At 44.2% G+C, this 22,869-nt stretch overlaps 1 protein-coding gene across 2 annotated transcripts in view; it reads right to left on the bottom strand.

The window, feature by feature from the left end:
• The window catches only part of LOC124038321 (transmembrane protein 117-like), a 62,697-nt gene that overhangs the window by 12,988 nt on the left and 26,840 nt on the right, over nt 1–22,869 (bottom strand). The window contains exons 4-7 of one of the 2 annotated variants that reach the window (XM_046354065.1): nt 10,720–10,819; nt 9,466–9,563; nt 5,250–5,409; nt 2,085–2,909 (exon numbers count right to left, since the gene is read on the bottom strand). In XM_046354065.1, the coding sequence (XP_046210021.1) occupies nt 2,892–2,909; nt 5,250–5,409; nt 9,466–9,563; nt 10,720–10,819 (376 nt within the window). In that variant the 3' untranslated portion in view covers nt 2,085–2,891. Of the gene's footprint in view, nt 1–2,084; nt 2,910–5,249; nt 5,410–9,465; nt 9,564–10,719; nt 10,820–22,869 lie in introns of those variants that run through there. The other variant, XM_046354056.1, reaches the window with a different exon arrangement.

Genomic DNA, 22,869 nt, shown 5'->3' with positions numbered 1-22,869 from the left:
TTAAAATTATGCGTTTGCTCAAATTGTCTCATATGTTCATTCAATTATAAATTATTATTTGGGCATCTTACCAAAACAATGCTGTGGAATTAGTTACACACACACAGTGCTTTTATCATACGACTTTTCAACTTACATATTTGACACACATGATTACATTGTGTATGTTCATATACATATAGAAATTAATATTCAAGTTGTCCTCACCTGGGATTTGAACTCAAAACCTTGTGGTTCACAGCATTCCAATCTTTCTCCCACTCCACCACATATGTGTCCATATCTGACTTCACCTGCATTGCTACACTTTGCACTTCAAATAAAATCTCAGCTCTGTTAAAAGTACACCCAATAATAATTATTTTCTTTATCATGGTGATTAAGGAGTAATGTAAAAAAACTCAAATTGCTTAAATAAGTCAATTGAATCAATGAATAGAGAATAGTCAGATTAACTGACAGGATTGGGTAGGTTACTTTCTAAATGTAATCCGTTACAGTTACTAGTTACCTGTCCAAAATTGTAATCAGTAATGTAACTTTTGGATTACCCAAACTCAGTAACATAATCTGATTACATTCAGTTACTTTTAGATTACGTATATATGTTACCAAATGAATAATTCATCTATTGCAGGATAATTCAATGTTAAAGTTGAAACAGCTGGCCATATATGGATGTAACATTTTGACTTTATGTGTTTGTTCGATTTTTAATGTGAAGATATCATTTAAAAGTCGATCAGAATTCTAGTCATTCCAATAAATGTCATACACCTTGATCTTCAAGAATAGGACTTCTTTTTTATCAGCATGGATTAGATTGAGCAATAAAAGCCCTACATTTATTCCATAGGCTGGGATCAACGCACTATGCAGCTGTTGCAAAATCACATTTTTCACTGGCTGTCCACTGGATTCAAAAACAATGATTGATTGGCAATGTAAACTTCTTGAATTCAACCATTATTTGGTTCAAATACACGTTTAGATTTGTAAACAGCCGTCCACAAAACCAAAAAAATCCATAAAGCGAAAATAGCTAAATCAGATAGTAGAAGTGTGATTTACATCAATGTGCTATGTAGTAAGTGATATCCGTATCGCCGTAGACTACACCACTGCTGTCGTCCTTACTTCCTAGCATTTATTCAAATTGAATAATCGTTGGATGCCGACAGCAGTCGCACCATTGGAAGAAATGTTTGACTGTAGCCTACAACAGCCTATTCCTGCTCTTTTCCTGCGATCCATCAAACCATTTGGTGTGTCATCATAGTGGGCTCTGGTCAGACTCCCTCAGGTGGAACAAACTTAAACATGCACCTTTTCTCAATGCTGATTTGAATGTCATTGAGAAAACAGAGAAGTGTCAAATAATTATTTTCGCAAACATCTTTCTGAATTTAAAAGTAATACTCAAAGTAATCTAGTTTTTCAAAAGTATCTGTAATCTGATTACAATACTTTCGTTGGTAACGATTACAGTTACCTTTTTTTGTAATCCCTTACATGTAACAGATTACTCCCCAAACCAGTTAACTGATAATTGCACAGACGTGGTGGTGTTGCAGGAAGATTGGAATGCCATGAATCAAGAGGTAGTGAGTTCAAATCCCAGGTGGGGACATGTTGAATAATAATGACTGTATAAATGAACGTGCAAAATGTAATCATGTATGTCAAATATTGAAAACATTGTATGTTAAAAGCACTGTTTGTGTGTGTTTAACCAGTTCCACAGCCTTTTTAGTTAAGATGTACAAATAATAATTTCCAGTTGAATGAACATATGAGACAACTTAAGCAAACACATCATATTAAATTGACTGAATTTTTGCAAAAGGTTTCTCAAGATGTAGCTAAGTTTGGGCAACACATTATTCGTTTGTTCAGGTAACACTTGGACCAAAAAGTGAGTAAACAAAAAAAAGGGCTGTGGAAGCAGTTCGCTTACTTAATAATATTTTTTTGAAACAACTAGATTTGTGGGTGTTCTTTTTTAGTGATATTTATTTAACTAAACAGCAGCCATTTTCAATACATCCAAATGGATTACCTTTTCATATGTAAGGATATGAATATAGATATCCCCCCCTAGATATTAATTAGGCCTTCCACTTACTCATGTATACTTGTTTCCTGATACAGTTCCACTAATAAGGATGACATTTAAGCAATGTGCCCCCTCACATGAAATAACAAGTCTCTAGGACATAAACAGTGAGCATGCACGCAACACACACACACAGACGTGCACGCACACACCACACACTCACTCATACAAGCCTTTAAGTCTGCAAAGTTACACACACACACCTGGGAAAAAACGGAAGAATATACTAGACTATCAAATACCCAAATAAAAGCCTCGCAAATCTCCATCAGCTGGGAGGTAAATCCAGCCCAGTCTGTTAATTGTGTCTGTTCATTTCTCATGGAGGTGCGACATTAACAACCAGCCACAACACACCTACATGAAGGTGAATGAAGCCATTTGGAATGATGTGGGTCGGAATGGCGGAAGAAGGAGTAGAGAAGTTTTTATTGACTATGCCACAATAGAGTGCAATGACAGCAGGCCTCAGGTCCTTGTGAGCGCTAAACGGTTATTTATTGAAACCATAAAATAACCCTAGTAAACGTGCGTGCTGTACACAGCGCAGACAATGAGAGGGGGCTAGCTATCATAAACAAAGGCATCTGAATGAGAGTGAGATACAGCCCAGCGGGGGAAAAACAGGAGTGTGATTGGTGAGTAGTTGGGTACTGGCTGGGACTAGAGAGTCAAATGAGGAAGTCACATGATGGAGACTGCAGTAGTCATATGGGATGATGTCTGAGGCAGGAGATGGGAGCTCCAACTGACAGCTGGCGGAAAGAACTGGTCACTACGCATTAGCCCGTTTCTGAGAACAGAGGAGACACCAGTGAAAAGTGAAGCCTATTCAAAGACTAAACATGATACAACGAATAAAACTTGAAACAACGAGAGAAACGGCCATGTTAATCAGAAATAAGTCATTCAACAGTTGAATGTGTAATACGTTATTTAAATATATCAACTGAATGACCGAGGTGAGCAATAACAGGAAATAACGATTTAGTAAGTTATTGTATGCTACATATAAAATCATTGTTTGCTAATCATCATAGCCCTGTAAAAACAAGAATTGTGCCATAACCACAGGTATCGACTCTGAAGAGTAAGGGAAACTGAGGTATTTAATTTGTATTTATTTAACTAGGCAAGTCAGTTAAGAACAAATTCTTATTTACAATGACGGCCTACCCCGGCCAAGCCCGACGATGCTGGGCCAATTGTGCGCTGCCCAATGGGACTCCAATAAGAAAGTGGATAAAATATGTCTATTAAACATAAGATTTGGCTTGAGGCTACTGTGTTGAAAGCCTTCTCTCCTTGAAACACCGCTATGCATTTTCTACCCAGACAAACACATTTGCATATTCATGAGTATGCCACTGACAAACACTTTATTGATGTATAGGCTCCTGTGGGATGGAGGGATGGAGGACATTGAGTGGAAAAAAGGAAAGAAAACATGAAATGTTATGAGTCATCATTAGAAAAGTCCTGGGTTCACAGAAGAGGAGAGCACGGGTAAGTCCTTAGCTGAAGCTTGGCCGGAAGGGGGATGGCCGGAAGGAGGGATGGCCGGATGGGGATGGCCGGATGGAGGGATGGCCGGATGGGGGATGGCCGGATGGAGGGATGGCCGGATGGAGGGATGGCCGGATGGAGGGATGGCTGGATAGGGGGATATCTGGATAGGGGGATGGCCGGATGGTGGGATGGCCGAATGGAGGGATGGCCGGATAGAGGGATGTATGGATAGGGGGATGGCTAGATAGGGGAATGGCCGGATGGAGGGATGGCCGAATGGAGGGATGGCCGGTAAGAGGGATGGCTGGATAGGGGGATATCTGGATAGGGGGATGGCTAGATAGGGGAATGGCTGGATGGAGGGATGGCCGGATAGAGGGATGGCTGGATAGAGGGATATCTGGATAGGGGGATGGCTGGATAGGGGGATGGCTGGATAGGGGAATGGCCGGATGGAGGGATGGCCGAATGGAGGGATGGCCAGATAGAGGGATGGCTGGATAGAGGGATGGCCGAATGGAGGGATGGCCGGATAGAGGGATGGCCAGAAGGAGGGATGGCCGAATGGAGGGATGGCCGGATAGAGGGATGGCTGGATAGGGGATGGCTGGATAGGGGGATATCTGGATAGGGGGATGGCTGGGTAGAGGTATGGCTGGGTAGGGGGTGGCTGGGTAGGGGGATGGCTAGATAGGGGGATGGCTAGATAGGGGGATGGCTGGATAGGGGGATGGCTGGATAGGGGGATGGCTGGATAGGGGGATGGCTGGGTAGAGGTATGGCTGGGTAGGGGGTGGCTGGGTAGGGGGATGGCTAGATAGGGGGATGGCTAGATAGGGGGATGGCTGGATAGGGGGATGGCTGGGTAGAGGTATGGCTGGGTAGGGGGTGGCTGGGTAGGGGGATGGCTAGATAGGGGGATGGCTAGATAGGGGGATGGCTGGATAGGGGGATGGCTGGATAGGGGGATGGTTGGATAGGGGGATGGTTGGATAGGGGGATGGCTGGATAGGGGAATGGCTGGATAGGGGGATGGCTGGATAGGGGGATGGCTGGATAGGGGGATGGCTGGATAGGGGGTGGCCTGATAGGGGGATGGCTAGATAGGGGGATTGCTAGATAGGGGAATGGCTGGATAGGGGGATGGCTGGTTAGGGGAATGGTTGGATAGGGGGATGGCTGGATAGGGGGATGGCTGGATAGGGGGATATCTGGATAGGGGGATGGCTAGATAGGGGGATGGCTAGATAGGGGAATGGCTGGATAGGGGATGGCTAGATAGGGGGATGGCTGGATAAGGGGATGGCTAGGTAGGGGAATGGCTGGATAGGGGGATGACTGGATAGGGGGATGGCTGGTTAGGGGGATGGCTGGTTAGGGGGATGGCTAGATAGGGGGATGGCTGGGTGGATGAGGGGTAGAGATATAAATCAGAAGCAGCTGTGGGTGTGTAGTCATGCAGGCTCTGACTGATCAAACGTCTCCCTCTCTCGCTCTCTCAACCCAGTGCCGCAGTGCCCCTGTGACAGAGGGAGGGGTGAGGAACGGGAGAGATAAAGGGGAAAAAAGAGGGGAGAGTAATGGAGCCCAGCTAGTTTTTAATTGGCCATGGGGGAGCCCCTACCTGCATGACAATGAGCAGGTCAAAGACCAGGATGAAGGAAGCCAGGAAGGCCCTGGAGACCTCGTCGCTAGGCAGAAAGCCGCGGTTCAGGTTGTCCCAGCTGATCCAGTCAGTACTGATGACCAGCAACACCACCGACGTCAGAGTGATCAGGACCGTCCTGGAGGAGTGAGGAAGTAGAAGTGCATTAGTTTCCTGTTAGTCACGTGGGTCACTCCACAGATTTGCTAATTACCACTTTATTAGTCCATTTGTTACAGTGGACAACGATACATTTGTCTTCTGCTCATTTCTCTAAAGTACACAACATCAAAACTATAATAAGAGGAGCTCATCATAGGTATATGTAAATATTGACATTGGTTACTAATTCTCTTAGGTATCATTTTATGTTTATCTGTGTGTTATTGACTTTGGATTTAGCAAAACTCTATATTTAGCTCTTCTTTGTACTTGTTTCAATGTCATTCAGTAATTATTACGTTGGTGTTGTGTGGGTTGTTCCATCCCCATGGTAACTGGCTGCATTGCAGATAGCTAGCGCCAAGCCATATCATGTTTCAAATATTGTTTTTTTTTACAATTCTAAAGTGGATTATTTTTGGCACTGTTATTGTGATTTACCAAGATTAATTGCTGAACAATTTCAAGATACATTCCTCAACATATTCATCAATCATACTTTCTCCTCAGTATTTGAGATGATGGCTCGTCAGTGTACAAATTGATTGTGACCGTCAGACTGGAGGCATCCATCAACAAGACAAAGGCTTCCAGAGTAGACACTGAGACTACAGGTATCTCCCTTGCATCCTAATAGAGGAACAATCACTTGAAGCGTGTGGTTTTTAACTTCAACGTATTAGTCATTCATACGTACGAAGTGTTTCATTCCAAAACTCGATATATACATTTTCAGAAATGTTGGTAAATGAGCTTTTATTGTTTAAAGAAATTATGAAAGATATTGGGATATCATGGGGTTTTTTTGCAAAACGATCCGCCTACATATCAGAGAAATAAGTAGAACTGCAGTCAAATGTAACAAATAACTAAATTGTGTATAAATGTAACTTCTGTGGTGGAAGAAGGTGAGAACCAAAGCGCAGCGTGGTAAGTGTTCATATTTTTTATAAAATAACTGAACACTGAACAAAACAATAAACAAACAGTCCCGTAAGGTGAATGAAAAAAACACTAACCAGGAAATAATCACCCACAAAACACTGGTGGGAAAAGGCTACCTAAGTATGACTCTCAATCAGAGAATGACACCTGCCCCTGATTGAGAACCATACCAGGCCAAACACAAAACCACAACATAGAAAAAAGAACATAGACTACCCACCCCAACTCACGCCCTGACCAAACTAAAACAAAGACATAAAGGAATTAAGGTCAGAACGTGACAGTACCCCCCCCCCCTCAAAGGTGCGGACTCCGGCCGCAAAACCTGAACCTATAGGGGAGGGTCTGGGTGGGCGTCTGTCCACGGTGGCGGCTCTGGCGCGGGACGTGACCCTAGTGTCCTCTAGCCTGTTCAATAACCACTAGAGCATTTGGGGCATAGAAAAGGGCATCAAGCTGTAATGTTTGACTGGCAGTAACGAACAACATTCATGTTGACCAGGTGGAGTGACCGTGTGATATACAGTTGAAGTCGGAAGTTTACATACACTTTAGCCAAATATATTTAAACTCAGTTTTTCACAATTCATGTCATTGAATCCTAGTAAAAACTCCCTGTCTTAGGTCAGTTAGCATCACCACTTTATTTTAAGAATGTGAAATTTCAGAATAATAGAATGATTTATTTCAGCTTTTATTTATTTTATCACATTCCCAGTGGGTCAGAAGTTTACATACACTCAATTGGTATTTGGTAATATTGCCTTTAAATTGTTTAACTTGGGTCAAACGTTTCGGGTAGACTTCCACGAGCTTCCCAAAATCAGTTGGGTGAATTTGGCCCATTCTTCCTGACAGAGCTGGTGTAACTGAGTCAGGTTTGTGGGCCTCCTTGCTTGCACAAGTTTTTCTATAGGATTGAAATCGGGGCTTTGTGATGGCCACTCCAATACCTTGACTTTGTTGTCCTTAATTATGCCATTTTGCCACAACTGTGGAAGTGTGTTTGGGGTCATTGTCCATTTGGAAGACCCATTTGCAACCAAGCTTTAACTTCCTGACTGATGTCTTGAGATGTTGCTTCAATATATCCACATAATGTTCCTTCCTCATGATGCCATCTATTTTGTGAAGAGCACCAGTACCTCCTGCAGCAAAGCACCCCCACAACATGATGCTGCCACCCCCGTGCTTCACGGTTGGGATGGTGTTCTTTGGCTTGCAAGCGTCCCCCTTTTTCCTCCAAACATAACGATGGTCATTATGGCCAAACAGTTCTATTTTTGTTTCATCAGACCAGAGGACATTTCTCCAAAAAGTATGATCTTTGTCCCCATGTGCAGTTGCAAACCGTAATCTTTTTTTATGGCGGTTTTGGAGCAGTGGCTTCTTCCTTGCTGAGCGGCCTTTCAGGTTATGTCGATATGGGACTTGTTTTACTGTGGATATAGATAGTTTTGTACCTGTTTCCTCCAGCATCTTCACAAGGTCCTTTGCTGTTGTTCTGGGATTGATTTGCACTTTTCACACCAAAGTACGTTCATCTCTAGGGGACAGAACGCGTCTCCTTCCTGAGCGATATGATGGCCACATGGTCCCATGGTGTTTAGACTTGAGTACTATTGTTTTTACAGATTAACGTGATACAGTGAGTTATAAGTGAAATAATCTGTCCGTAAACATTTATTGTGTTATGCACAAAGTAGATTTGCCAAAACTATAGTTTGTTATCAATACATTTTTGGAGTGGTTGAAAAACAAGTTTTAATGATTCCAACCTAAGTGTATGTAAACTTCCGACTTCAACTTCCACTGTATCAAGGCCATTGATCGCTCCCTTGTGATGAGCATTATTGGACACAATGTAACAGCTTGATCGGGTCATATCCCTTGCTCTGGCTCAGTGAGGTGTGTGTGTGTGTGTGTGTGTGTGTGTGTGTGTGTGTGTGTGTGTGTGTGTGTGTGTGTGTGTGTGTGTGTGTGTGTGTGTGTGTGTGTGTGTGTGTGTGTGTGTGTGTGTGTGTGTGTGTGTGTGTGTGTGTGTGTGTGTGTAAAGGCAGGGGTATAGCTGGCCCTGTGACCTTGTTATGTCCATTGATTTCCTCTGCCTGTTTTTCTAATTAAAGGTGCTGACACTGAGCGGAGGAAGATAAACAGCCCTATTGACTGTGTGTAACTGTGTGTAAACCCTAGAGGTTAAGAGCACCCACACACACATGAACCCTAACACCCACACACACATGAACCCTAGCACCCACACACACATGAACCCTAGCACCCCACACACACATGAACCCTAGCACCCACACACACATGAACCCTAGCACCCACACACACATGAACCCTAGCACCCACACACACATGAACCCTAGCACCCACACACACATGAACCCTAGCACCCACACACACACATGAACCCTAGCACCCACACACACATGAACCCTAGCACCCACACACACATGAACCCTAGCACCCACACACACATGAACCCTAGCACCCACACACACATGAACCCTAGCACCCACACACACATGAACCCTAGCACCCACACACACATGAACCCTAGCACCCACACACACACATGAACCCTAGCACCCACATGAACCCTAGCACCTACACACACACACACATGAACCCTAGCACCCACATGAACCCTAGCACCCACACACACACATGAACCCTAGCACCCACATGAACCCTAGCACCCCACACACACACACATGAACCCTAGCACCCACATGAACCCTAGCACCCACACACACACATGAACCCTAGCACCCACATGAACCCTAGCACCCACACACACACACACATGAACCCTAGCACCCACATGAACCCTAGCACCCACACACACACAAACCCTAGCACCCACACCCACCCACCCACCCACCCACCCACACACACACACACACACACACACACACACACACACACACACACACACACACACACACACACACACACACACACACACACACACACACACACACACACACACACACACACACACACACACACACACACACACACACACTGATTGTGCTCAGAGGCAGCATATTGTATGCATTAGACTGGAGACAGAGCCTACCAGAAGAGGATTATCCTGTGATTGCCTTGTTTCCAGAACCTTCTGGCAGCTTTGCCCCAGTCTGGGTAGTGCTGGTCCTGGAGCATCATGTCAGTGACCTGGGAAAGACCCATAAACGAACATGCTGTGGGTTGCCAGTACAGCATTAAGACTAAACTCAAACTGAGATGGCATTTTCAGTAATCCTGAATTGTTGGATTGATCTCTGAATGAAGCTCAAATATTAAAATCACAGAATTCTGACACTCGTAGACAAGGAATGGAATGAGATTGTGTTATTTCGTTCTGAATACAGCGTCAAAATAGATGGTTAGAATTTGCCCTTCTGCATATGGAACGCTGCAATGGAATGGCATAATCAATTCAAATGGCATTGCATTGTTTATATTCCTATTCCATACAGTCAATCATTAAAAGTAATCTAAGTCATTTTCTTTGATCAAAGACAATTTACATTTTAGAGGATTGTATGCACAACTACGCAAATCCAGACATTCGGAGAAGGTACTTCATTGAGGCGAGGGTACATTTAGAATAGGCCACATCTCCTTCTATCAGATAAAGTGGAGAAGGATTTGGTTGAGAGAAATCAGGTAAATCTTTCTGGCATGAGCAGTGTTGCAAAAACAGCCATTTCCTGCTCACTCATCTAGCGATGACACATTCTGAAATATCTGTTCTGTCGAGGAGAAGGAGACACAGAGGTCGTCTTGAAAGTGCCTCGTTGAATTAATCGAATGTAAAAACCCAGAGAGTAATGTCTGGATTCAGCAGTTTGCCTTGCCCGTCCTTGCTCTAACTCCCTCTTCCCCTTCTATATCCCCCCCGCTCCCCCCCTCTCTCTCCCTCTACCCCTCTTCTCCATATCTCCTCCCTCTCTCCGCAGTGTGTACAGTGGAATACTAATGGAAACTCTGAGGAAGCTTGTCAAGTTTTCTCCCCGTGGGTGTTGTGTCAAACTCCTTTCTCTTCCTCCACAGGCAGTCCTATCCCAGATCCCAGCGGAGCTCCATCCCCTCTTTATGTTGACAAATGAACAGGGATGGGCTGGCGTTGAGACACCCCTCACTGTCTCTCCTCTGCTCGACACTACTCCTCGCTGTGCCCGCTATGTCTCTCTGTGTTTCCTGTGACCTCGCACTCTCTCTGTTCTGTTCCTGATGCTAAGGGTATAAAAGACACATTCCACTATCTTTGTACTTATATTCTACTTGCTGCTAATCAGTGTCGGTCTACTACAGATTGTTCTCTCACCATCCACGCAGTCACAAAGTCCCCCATCCACGTCCCCACCGCTGCAATCTTCATGAAGCTCTCGTTCCTGATACCCATGTACTCTGTCACCATGTGAGGCCTAGGAAGAGAGATATATATATAGAGGAGGGGAGAGAGAGAGAGAGAGATATATAGAGGGGGGGGGGGGAGAGAGAGATATATATAGAGAGGGGGGGGGAGAGAGATAGAAACAGGGGCAGAAAGGTAAAGGAGAAGAGAAGAGAGCAGTAGAGGAGGGAGAGAGGAAATGGAGGAGAGTCAACAGAAAATAGGAGAAACAGAAAATGGGCACTGTGGCTGCTAAGTGTCATGATGCTAACTGTCAGATCCCATCCATATCAAGCTGGCCCTGTGAAAACAGTGTGGCAGGCAGCTCTACCTTCAAGGGGCCCTCAGGGTTGTAAACAATTTACACTGAACTGCTGTGAAATTTATTCAGCAATACCATTCATTTGGCCCTAATCTACCTCCCTAATTTTTATGAATTTTCTTTCCATTTAGTAAATTCGTACCAGTGTCTATGTGAATTTAAATCAGCATTATCCAAAAGCATGAGACGGACACCCTTACTTGGCGACCGGCACAATCCCTGATACACAGGGCGCGGAGGAAGCTATTTAAGGTATACGGTTAGTCTTTGGTGCAGGGAAAAAGATGGCATGCATTCGCTAGAGTCCTAGTTATCCATCCTATATCTCCTCTTGTAGGTAAAGACGGGATGGGAGGCTTTTGTTCAGGGACTTCAGTCATCTTCCACTGGGAGAAACTGGGTCACAAACCTTGTCTATGCAACCATCTACCCGCTGCTCCTGAAAGAGGAGAAGAAAAGGGGGATGAGGGAGGGAGGGAGGGTGTTTGATCTCCTGGCAGCGTCTTAGAGGCGGTGGATCAGATGAGCCCCCCCCTCCCCACAGGTCACTGCCTCATGAATAGAATAGATGGGCTGGCATGAATATGGCTCTGTAGGTTTTCCAACGGGTCGTAGTCAATAGCTCCAATCACCCTTGTTTGGCTCCGTGGCTGTTTTCCATCCTGCCACGTAGTACCCATTAAATATTTTATGTGGACAGAGGCATCTGGAAAATGACAACCACACCTGTTTTATTTTCCTGTGCATTTATTTCACATGTTATCAGTGTTTACAGTGCCTGTACATAGACATTGGTTTTGTGAATGAAAATACAACGGGCCACACTTAACCAACTCTCAAACCGGTATAGGATTATCCCATTATATCCTATTAGGCAGAGCTTATGCAGGTTTAAATGAAAGCTAATAGGCATTCATTTCCAACTAATCATAATTGCTCCTCCCTTTTCTCACCCATTCACTCACAATTCCCCTTATTAACAAAGCATAATAAAGACCAGAAAATGGACCTGGGGCAGAACTGCCATTATTAGCTATGGAAAAACCACTAAACCCCAATGGCACCTGTTTTCTTCTGCTGTTTTCTTCTGCAGTCATGAAAACGAGCTGGTTTTGAAAAATACTGTTAGGCAGCGGTATAAATGATAGGTTGTGGTGTCATGTCTTCCTAGCCATGACTTTGTCACACTTTTCATACTGCGTATGCTCTGTGTAGCTTGGGCGGGTGTCTCCCGAAGTTTAATGAGATGACAAGAGTGAAAATGCAACTGTCCTGTTTCAAGTGTCTCCTGTAAATCTATTACAAACCACTGACCCCAAATAGCACCTGTTTTCTTGGCCCTGTATAGATCATCTCTGTCTCTGTAGTCATGAGCACAGGCAGTTTGTTAAAAAAAAATACAATTAAGCAGATGTATTAAGGGTATAAAATAAATTGTATGGCATCAATAATCTATTCATTAGGCCTCTGTGACAGGGCTTCATTAATGGAAATGTGAGAGGCATGGGTGACTTATCACCTTGCTTTGCCTGGGGAAGAATGGGAATTTATACCTGGATTAAGTTAGTTAGATGCTCAGCAGCTTGTCCCCGGTCCAGTTGCCTAGGAGATCCCACAGGGAGTTGTTTACCTGCCACAAAATTATAATCGATTGACCTGGAAACGCTGTCTAGCCCCAGCTTAGCCTTAAAGGGCCATTGCAGACGTTTTTATCTCAATATCAAATCATTTTCCCGGAAACAATTAACTACCTTACTATGTTTTCAATTAAAATAGCCAAAAATAAACAAAAATTGCTTCTTAGCAAGAAGCAATTTCTCAAGCAAGAATTTTAGGACTGTCTGGGAGTGCTCCGAGTGAGGAGGGGAAAACCGAACATTGGCTGTTAGACTATTGGCAGAGAGGTTTGTAACTCTCTTTCTTATTGGTCTAATAACTAGTTTACCACATGGTGATGTCACCAGGCAGGCCAAAACTCCATCCCACCAAAACAGGCTGAAATTTCAGGCAGTCTTTTCCAACTGCTCTTACACTAAAAAGGCATTGTCAGCATTTTCACAGTATTATTCCAAACTCATAGTGTGGAAATATATATATTTAGTATTCAAAGTATTCACAACCATTGACTTTTTCCAAATTTTGTTGTGTCCCATTGTAACGGCGTTCGTCTGTTGAAAGAAGAGAGTCGGACCGAAATGCAGCGTGTTGGTTACTCATGCCTTTAATGAATGAAAACGCGGTACATGAAATAACTGAAACTAAATACAAAAACAACAGAACGGAACGTGAAACTAATTACAGCCTATCTGGTGACTACAACACAGAGACAGGTACAAACACCCACGAAATACAAAGCGAAACTGAGGCTGCCTAAATACGGTTCCCAATCGGAGACAACGATAAGCACCTGACTCTAATTGAGAATCGCCTCAGGCAGCCAAACCTATACCACACCCCTAATCAGCCGCAATCCCAAATAATACAAACCCCAATATGTAACACAACATATAAACCCATGTCACACCCTGGCCTACCCAAACATATAACAAAAACACAAAATACAATGACCAAGACGTGACACCCATACTGAAGTTAAAATGGATTAACATGTTTAGAGAAAACACTCTACCTCTCTCCACATCCTCCTCCGTTATCTAATTGGTCAGACCTTGCACCTCTTCTGCCAGGCAGCAATGCTTTAATTTTTTTCTTTGGTAAGCAGAAGAGCACGCAGGAAGAGTTTTGGGAATCTTCTCTCAGCGTGATTAAAGGCAGCACTTTCTGACTTATTCATGCTCGCTGAAAATGTGATGGCCTGCAAGACAGATTACCTAATGAGAGGGTTCACGGCAGAGGTAGAATATCAGTACACTAGCTGCCGTACCCCCCCCTCTTCCCTGACACACATGTAAATATTGTTCAATACATTTGTTGAGTGCCTGTAATTATTCTATTCTATTAAGCTGAATTTTTTTCTTATTACTATTGTTGTCACATTCGAGGGGGAACCTGCAAGTAAGCATTTCATTGTACTGTGAACGCCGTAAACTTGAATTGACTAGACTTGACTAATCAGATGCTAAATGGCTCCCTCCTGGTAGAGCATCAGTACTGTAGCTACCATGAATAATCAGATCCAAAATGGCTCCACGTGAAACATCAGCACAGTAGTTCCGTGAATAATCTGATCCAAAATGGCTTCTATGGCTCAAAGCAGTGCATCTACCCTCTCTATCGAATGCAATTGGGTTTCTAAGACATCACTGTGATAGCTTGTACTCCACTGAGTCATCAAATATCACCTGGCCTTTCCTTTCTCTTCCCTGCTCCTTCTATCCACCAGTTTCCCAGCTTGTTTGTGTTCTAAATCTCATGGCTAGTGAACCTTTAGGAAGCTGGCAGGTGTGTAGCCTCTGAAAGCCTTGGGGGTGTCTAACCTTCTCCAGTACACAGATATGGCATTGAATCCCATGTCATCCACATTGAGATGTTTTCTTGTGTCCTCTGTGTGTACAGTACATAAGAGCACACAGTACACATCGTTGGGGACTGGAGAATGGTAAACCTAATCGTTAACAGAAGAACATAAAGCTGTCATGTATGGCCTCTACTATCACTAAATCAAAAGAATCCATCACCCTCTTTTTTTAGTCAGAGCGACATGAGCCCACATATTAAACTTCCTCCAGATAGAGTTATCTAGTCTCTTATCCCTCCACTGGCTCATACAGTGGGAGTGAATTACCAGCAGGCACTTTGCAGGCCACCACCAGTATCTGTCCACTGTATCAGTTTTCCATTACACTAGTCCTAAATCAAGTCTGCTAGTCCCAGAAGCAATGCATCCACTTGACTTGGCCTTTACATGGTTAGAAGTGATAAAACACACACACACACAGATACAGATACACACATGCATGCATACGCAAACAAACACACATGTACACATGCACACACATACACACAAAATCAACTGTGAAAGATTTGATGAAAAATTATTGCTTGTCGATGCATTAAAATGTTTCAAATGTTGATAAAAAATGTCAAGTTGTTTGATGTCCCTCAGGGGAATATTGGTTCTGTGTGTGGAATTTAGACATTTTAGTGAAAGTTTTTTTTAAATAATATTTTATGGAAAATTGTCAAAGAATTCATGGCACAGTCCTTGCAAAACTGCACAGACACAAACTGACACTGTGTTGGGTTTTTCCCATTTGCAATTCCCAATGGACGTCCTGACACAGTTGTCAAGGTTACTGCGTTGTTCTGTTGACAGTAGCTGTCTGTATGTCTCTGAATGAGGATGACCTGTTAGAAGCCAACTCCCAGTGAGGCCCATCCCTCTGTCCCAGATAACAGCAGGAGAAGCTGAGCTGATAATGCTGAGGTAATGCCAGAACTGTCTGTCTCTGTGGTAGAATCTGTAATCTCTTTCAAATCAAATCAAATGTAGAACTTACCGTGAAATGCTTACTTACAAGCCCTTAAACAACAATGCAGTTTTAAGACAAATAGGAGTTAAGAAAATGTTTTTACTAAATAAACTAAAGTAAAAAACACAGAAAAGAGCAACAATAAAATAACAGTAGTGAGGCTTTATACAGGAGGTGCCGGTACAGAGTCAATGTGCGGGGGCACAGGTTAGTCCAGGGAATTGAGGCAATATGTACATGTAGGCAGAGGTAAAGTAGGTAGCGGTTAGAGCATTGGGCCAGTAACCGAAAGGTCAAATCCCCGAGCTGACCAGGTAAAAATCTGTCGTTCTGTACAAGGCAGTTAACCCACTGTTTCTAGGCCGTCATTGTAAATAAGAATTTGCTCTTAACTGACTTGCCTAGTTAAATATATATATATATATATATATATATATATATATATATATATATATATATATATATATATATATATATATATATATATATATATATATATATATATATAATTATTTTTTTAAGTGACTATGCATAGATAATAAACAGCGAGTAGCAGTAGCATAGGTAAGGGAGGGAGGGGGTCAATGCAAATATACCCTCAGCTAAAATAATAAACACTAGACAATACTACACCTGTGCTACTACAAACAAATCAGTTTTATAGGTGTATGTGAGAAAGAGAGAAAGAGAGTAATAGTGAGAGTTTGTGTGTTTTATTTACCACAACAACATGAGCAGCAGTTCATGGTGCACACTTAGCATCGAGGTCTCGCCACCCCCTGGTCACGCCGCCAGTACTCCGAGAATCTCTCCCATCTCTCTCAGTGCGATCAACAGGAGGGAACAGAAATACCATTACATGCCATTTATTCTGCCTTTTAAATAAGACTCTGGCATTACACCCGCTCAGCTAGACAGACAGACAGGGACTTGCACAGAGGAACACAGAATGATGGTGGTGAACAGAGACAAGGCTCCTATGTGTCGCTATAACCCTGCGCAGTCAAGTGGGTGGCTGCAGTCATCTGCCTCTAGTCCCTTCATCCCCCTCCCCCTACCTCTAAAGGGTGAGGAGAAAAAGAGCCACGCAGCCCCCCCCCCCTCCTCCTTCCGTCCCATGCAGTGGTGTCGCCTGGCTCCAGCAGGGTCCCCGCTCACCCACATTAGGCATGATTAATGTGAGAGGAGCCACACACTGGGCTGTCTTAATCCAATAACACTGCCTAATTAGGGCCTGCTCTCTGCCGGTAATGGTGGCGTGAGATGTCAGAATGGGATTGGGCGGCGTGACCGAGCGCCGGTGAAGGGCATCAAACTCCCTGGGCGGTCACACTCCTCTGCTTTCATGCAAACAGCTCCCTCATCTGAAAGTTACATTAAAAAAAGGTAACGCTTCATTTCAAGGGGTCGTTATTACAGTGCAATTACATATGTTAATTATTCATTACAACTGTGACAGGTATTGTGTTTAATTGTAATCATTCATAGTTACACTGTAACAACACGTAACTGGTGGTAACTGCAGTCCGTAATTATAGGGGTGTAACAACGACTGCTTGCTACAAAAGTTCAAAAGTCTCCGACAGCATCCCAACGCACCATATTTCAGCCTGCACAAACCACGTGATCGGTTTTAGCCAATTGAAAACCAACCACCTCATTGACATAACTCTGCAGAAACACATCCCATGTGATGGATGAGCCTATCTAGACACGAGCAAATTGTGAAGGTGTTTGGTGCAAGTCAAATAAGGTCATTCTGGTTAGTCTACAGCCCTTTAGCGACCCAAAACATAGTTTTTTTATAGTACTCGTTATGGATTTATGAAACAAGGCAACTAATTACAATATACGTAACGTTATATATTTTGTATAGGTAAAGATGGATGGAGACAAAAGCAGGTACGCTTACTGGAGTCCCTACAGAGGAGGCCGCTGACAGCTCTGATAAGGTCAGGCTCATAGCAGATCAGGATGTTGAGGAAAAGGACCATGAAGACATTTGTTGATTTGCAGAGGCCTAATATACACTGAGTGTACAAAACATTAGGAACCTTCCTAATATTGAGTTGCACAGCCTCAAACGTTGTGTTGCATGGCCTCTAACAAGGTGTCGAAAGAGTTCCACAGGGATGCTGGCCCATGTTGACTTCAATCTTTCCCACAGTTGTGTCAAGTTGGCTGGACGTCCTTTGGGTGCTTGACCATTCTTGATACACGCGGGAAACTGTTGAGCCTGAAAAACTCAACCGCTTTGAGGTTCCTGCCACAAACTGGTGACACAAACCGAACATACCCTGTTCAAAAGCACTTAAATCTTATGACTTGCCCATTCGCCCTCTGAATGGCACACATACACAATCCGTGTCTCAATTGTCTCATGGTTTAAAAATCTCCTCCCCTTCATCTACACTGATTGAAGTGGATTTAAGTGACATCAAAAGGGATCATAACTTTCACCTGGTCAGCCTGTGTTCAGTCTGTGGGTCAGTCTGTGTTCTAATGTTTTGTAGGTCTATGTTTTTTTGTTTTTTAAATTCTCAGGCTTTCTCTCTCTCTCTCTCTCTCTCTCTCTCTCTCTCTCTCTCTCTCTCTCTCTCAAAAACATGATGCAAATATTAAAGATTACAACCTAGTTAGGAATTCTCATGCGTGACAGGAGTCACGGTTGTGGGTTTCAATACGATTGGGTCTTGATAGGAAAATAGCCAAGGCTCTAAGACAGGAGAAGATATAATTGACCCTCATGCCTCTCTTTAATGTCTGTGAATTGTGCATAGGCCTATCAAATTTGTGACTGTCTGAAGAGTCACAACGACAGCTCAGAGGCACACATTATTTTATAAGCTATAGGCCTACTGTAGAGTGTCCTGTAGGGTATTTATTACAGTTTTTCTCAATTGCTAAAACACTCAAACCCATTGGCTGTACAAAGTTCTCAGTTGCCTGGACTCATTTAGCTAATTATGCAGTCTGTCGTCAATACCTTAAACAATTTCGATTAAAAATGTACTTCTCCCTGAGAATTGTATGTTTTGAACAATGTGTTTTCTATTTTTCGGTGTATTGTTTACTGACTGCTTGAGAGTGTATATCATTTTGATCACTTTGTTCATAATTTGAGAGCAGTGTTTGATTTTGAACACAGGTACAACTGTTTTGAGGCAAAGGTTATGTACATAGTGCTTGAAAATGAGGTTTTGTGTTTAATGTTTTCAGGAAATGGAGCAAAGTTTCAGAAATTGTGTTTTAGCAATTGAGAAAAACTGTAACTGCAATCGGGTCATGTGTGCAGTCCGGCAGTGTCAATTATGCGTGCGCTTGAATTTATGGCGACTTTGTGTGAACTAAATACGCTACGCCTCCATTCGACAACCTGTTTGGATAATGTGCTATTGAATTTTCTGCTAATCTTATGGTGCACATGTTGTGTAGGGTCTGCATTAGTGCCGACATTGGAACAAGATGTTGTAATTACCCGGCTCTTGTTATTACATTTTTTCGGGAAACGTGAAGTGTTCCCGCGACAGTTCCGGGATCCTGGTTACCCATGTTAATCCCTAGTCTGGAGAGCTTTAAATCCTGATCCTGGTTACCCATGTTAATCCCTAGTCTGGAGAGCTCTAAATCCTGATCCTGGTTACCCATGTTAATCCCTAGTCTGGAGAGCTCTAAATCCTGATCCTGGTTACCCATGTTAATCCCTAGTCTGGAGAGCTTTAAATCATGATCCTGGTTACCCATGTTAATCCCTAGTCTGGAGAGCTCTAAATCCTGATCCTGGTTACCCATGTTAATCCCTAGTCTGGACAGCTCTAAATCCTGATCCTGGTTACCCATGTTAATCCCTAGTCTGGACAGCTCTAAATCCTGATCCTGGTTACCTATGTTAATCCCTAGTCTGGACAGCTCTAAATCCTGATCCTGGTTACCCATGTTAATCCCTAGTCTGGACAGCTCTAAATCCTGATGGACACATTTAACATCGAGGTAAAGACATGTCGATCTCATCATTTAGCATCTTTTTTATTACTCGATTTGAATAAGTAACAATAGGTCATTTCGAGTGAATATATTCCTGCCGTTGAATCAAACTCAGTGCAGTCTGAAAGGTCCAAGAAATGAAAGCATCTCAATGAGCTTGGGGTCAGGGACAGCACACAGTGACAGGTCAGAGAGATAGCAGGAGACAGACACACCTCCCCCACAGCCACACACACGGACTTCTTCAGATGGGTGTGAGATGGGAACAATATGTGGTATGTGGGGGCAGACCAGCCGAGCAACGTCTCCCACAGCGCTCCATCGCGGTTGGCTGCAGAGCGCAAGGCATCATGGTGTGTTTTCTCAAAGACATAATTATTCTGAGGTAGACCAATGCCAGCAGATAGACTTAACACAGTCTTGGCAATAACTGTGCCTTGTCCTCTCTGAACAAAAAAGAAAAGGGAAAATAGCATTCATTCCCACCCAGAGGCTTCCTATCCTAAACACCACAGAGGGATGTTATAGTACTTCTCTTTTATGCTTTGCCTCAGTAAAATTACAACGACCTCATATTGAGTGAAGGAACGGGAAAAATGGATGCAGAAAAGATTTGGACATGGATCAAAAGACTTAAGTTTTACTGCACCATCCTTCCTCCTCCTTCTCTCCTTCCCTCCCCTCTCGGATAATTGCTGCATTGGCTCCATTCAGAGCCTCGAGCCCATCTCATCTGAGGTGCATCCCGGTCCTGCCTGGCAGAGTGTGAAAACACTGCTCTTACAGGTCCGTCTTCAACAGAGATGTAAACACTAATCGTCTCTGGCAGAGCCCTGGCCTTCAGAAGACACAGAGGAGGAGCAGGGAACAGAACAGTCAGGAGGAAAAGTAGAGTAGAGCAGAGAAAGGGCGGGCTGGCTCCTACTGCCTCTTGGCGGGCTGATGGCTCCTACTGCCTCTTGGCGGGCTGATGGCTCCTACTGCCTCTTGGCGAGCTGATGGCTCCTACTGCCTCTTGGCGAGCTGATGGCTCCTACTGCCTCTTGGCGGGCTGATGGCTCCTACTGCCTCTTGGCGGGCTGATGGCTCCTACTGCCTCTTGGCGGGCTGATGGCTCCTACTGCCTCTTGGCGGGCTGATGGCTCCTACTGCCTCTTGGCGGGCTGATGGCTCCTACTGCCTCTTGGCGAGCTGATGGCTCCTACTGCCTCTTGGCGAGCTGATGGCTCCTACTGCCTCTTGGCGAGCTGATGGCTCCTACTGCCTCTTGGCGAGCTGATGGCTCCTACTGCCTCTTGGCGGGCTGATGGCTCCTACTGCCTCTTTGCGGGCTGATGGCTCCTACTGCCTCTTGGCGGGCTGATGGCTCCTACTGCCTCTTGGCGGGCTGATGGCTCCTACTGCCTCTTGGCGGGCTGATGGCTCCTACTGCCTCTTGGCGGGCTGATGGCTCCTACTGCCTCTTGGCGGGCTGATGGCTCCTACTGCCTCTTGGCGGGCTGATGGCTCCTACTGCCTCTTGGCGGGCTGATGGCTCCTACTGCCTCTTGGCGGGCTGATTGCTCCTACTGCCTCTTGGCGAGCTGATGGTTCCTACTGCCTCTTGGCGGGCTGATGGCTCCTACTGCCTCTTTGCGGGCTGATAGCTCCTACTGCCTCTTTGTGGGCTGATTGCTCCTACTGCCTCTTGGCGAGCTGATGGCTCCTACTGCCTCTTGGCGAGCTGATGGCTCCTACTGCCTCTTGGCGAGCTGATGGCTCCTACTGCCTCTTGGCGAGCTGATGGCTCCTACTGCCTCTTGGCGAGCTGATGGCTCCTACTGCCTCTTGGCGAGCTGATGGCTCCTACTGCCTCTTGGCGAGCTGATGGCTCCTACTGCCTCTTGGCGAGCTGATGGCTCCTACTGCCTCTTGGCGGGCTGATGGCCCCTACTGCCTCTTGGCGGGCTGATGGCCCCTACTGCCTCTTGGCGGGCTGATGGCCCCTACTGCCTCTTGGCGGGCTGATGGCTCTTACTACCTCTTGGCAGGCTGCTGGCTGGATGCATTCACTTGCTTTACAACAGCACCATCTATCTTTCTAATTAGACGCTTACAGCCTGAAACGGCTAGGTAATGTCATTGGAACTCTCATTTCAGTGGCACTTTGAAATGTCTGAAGGACTATTCATTGTTATGTCTCGTTGACATGACCAATTGAAAGTGTTCGTTATGTCTGCACCGTATCCCTGTTCTTTCAGTGCTTAGGCTCCATCACTCACAGTGAGGACTAAGTGATTATTCCCATGGTGTAGTAGGATGACATGCTCTCAGACTCCAACAGAAAGATGGCCACCAAAATACGGTAAAGGTCTCAAGACAGCAGCTATTAGAACACACATCCAATAGACTAAGGCTGGGTGATATACACTGAGTGTACAAACGATTATGAACACCTGCTCTTTCCATGACATGGACTGACCAGGTTCACGCAACTCAATATTATGTTCTTAATGTTTTGTACACTCAGTGTATACTGGATTTTTACAATACAGTCTATAACAATATTAAGATACAGTGCTAAATTAAATTAAAAGTACAAATTGCACTAGTTCACTGTTTTAAAACCATCAGAATGGAGAAAGCCCATTAAAATCACATAGAATTCATTCATTTGTTGCCATTCAAGGCTCATGCACTACTCATAAAACATATTTAGAACTTGTATTAATCAGAAACATAAAACAAACCAATACCAGCATACTATTTTTTTTTTAAATGGAATATCGCCCAGCCCTCCCATAGACATGCACAGACACACACTTCTGTCACTGCTCAAGGCAGTACAGGCACTATATCAGACTTGTGAAAACATGAAATAGGAGAGTGGTAAAGAGAAATCATCTTTGTGACAGACACACTCAGAGAGACTGTAAATGTAACTTTTTCCTGAGCGGGCAACATTTATCGTATCATCGGACTTCCTGCTCCGCGGAGTCTTTGCGTTTCCCTTCCTCAATCAACCAGAACGAGCAGACATGATGGATGTCACTGTCCCAGCTCTGGCCAGTGTGACTGATAGCCTGATTATACAAGCATATCCCCCTCCCCTGTATACAACAACAACACCTTACCGCTGGCAATATTAACCGGAGTGCTTTTGTTGCTTATTGAAATGTGTTATATGACTGATCTTATTATGGCCAGGCTACTTCAAATCACAGCTTGTGTTAGCAATAGCTTGTTTTAGCAATAGCTTGTTTTAGCAACAGCTCGTTTTAGCAACAGCTTGTGTTAGCAACAGCTTGTGTTAGCAACAGCTTGTGTTAGCAACAGCTTGTGCCATGCGAATGTTATACAACC

This window comes from Oncorhynchus gorbuscha, linkage group LG01 (genome assembly GCF_021184085.1).
Source record: "Oncorhynchus gorbuscha isolate QuinsamMale2020 ecotype Even-year linkage group LG01, OgorEven_v1.0, whole genome shotgun sequence".
NCBI classification, from domain to species: domain Eukaryota; kingdom Metazoa; phylum Chordata; class Actinopteri; order Salmoniformes; family Salmonidae; genus Oncorhynchus; species Oncorhynchus gorbuscha.
The sequence above is the reverse complement of the archived record's forward strand: the minus strand, read 5'-3'. Positions and strand labels throughout refer to the sequence as shown.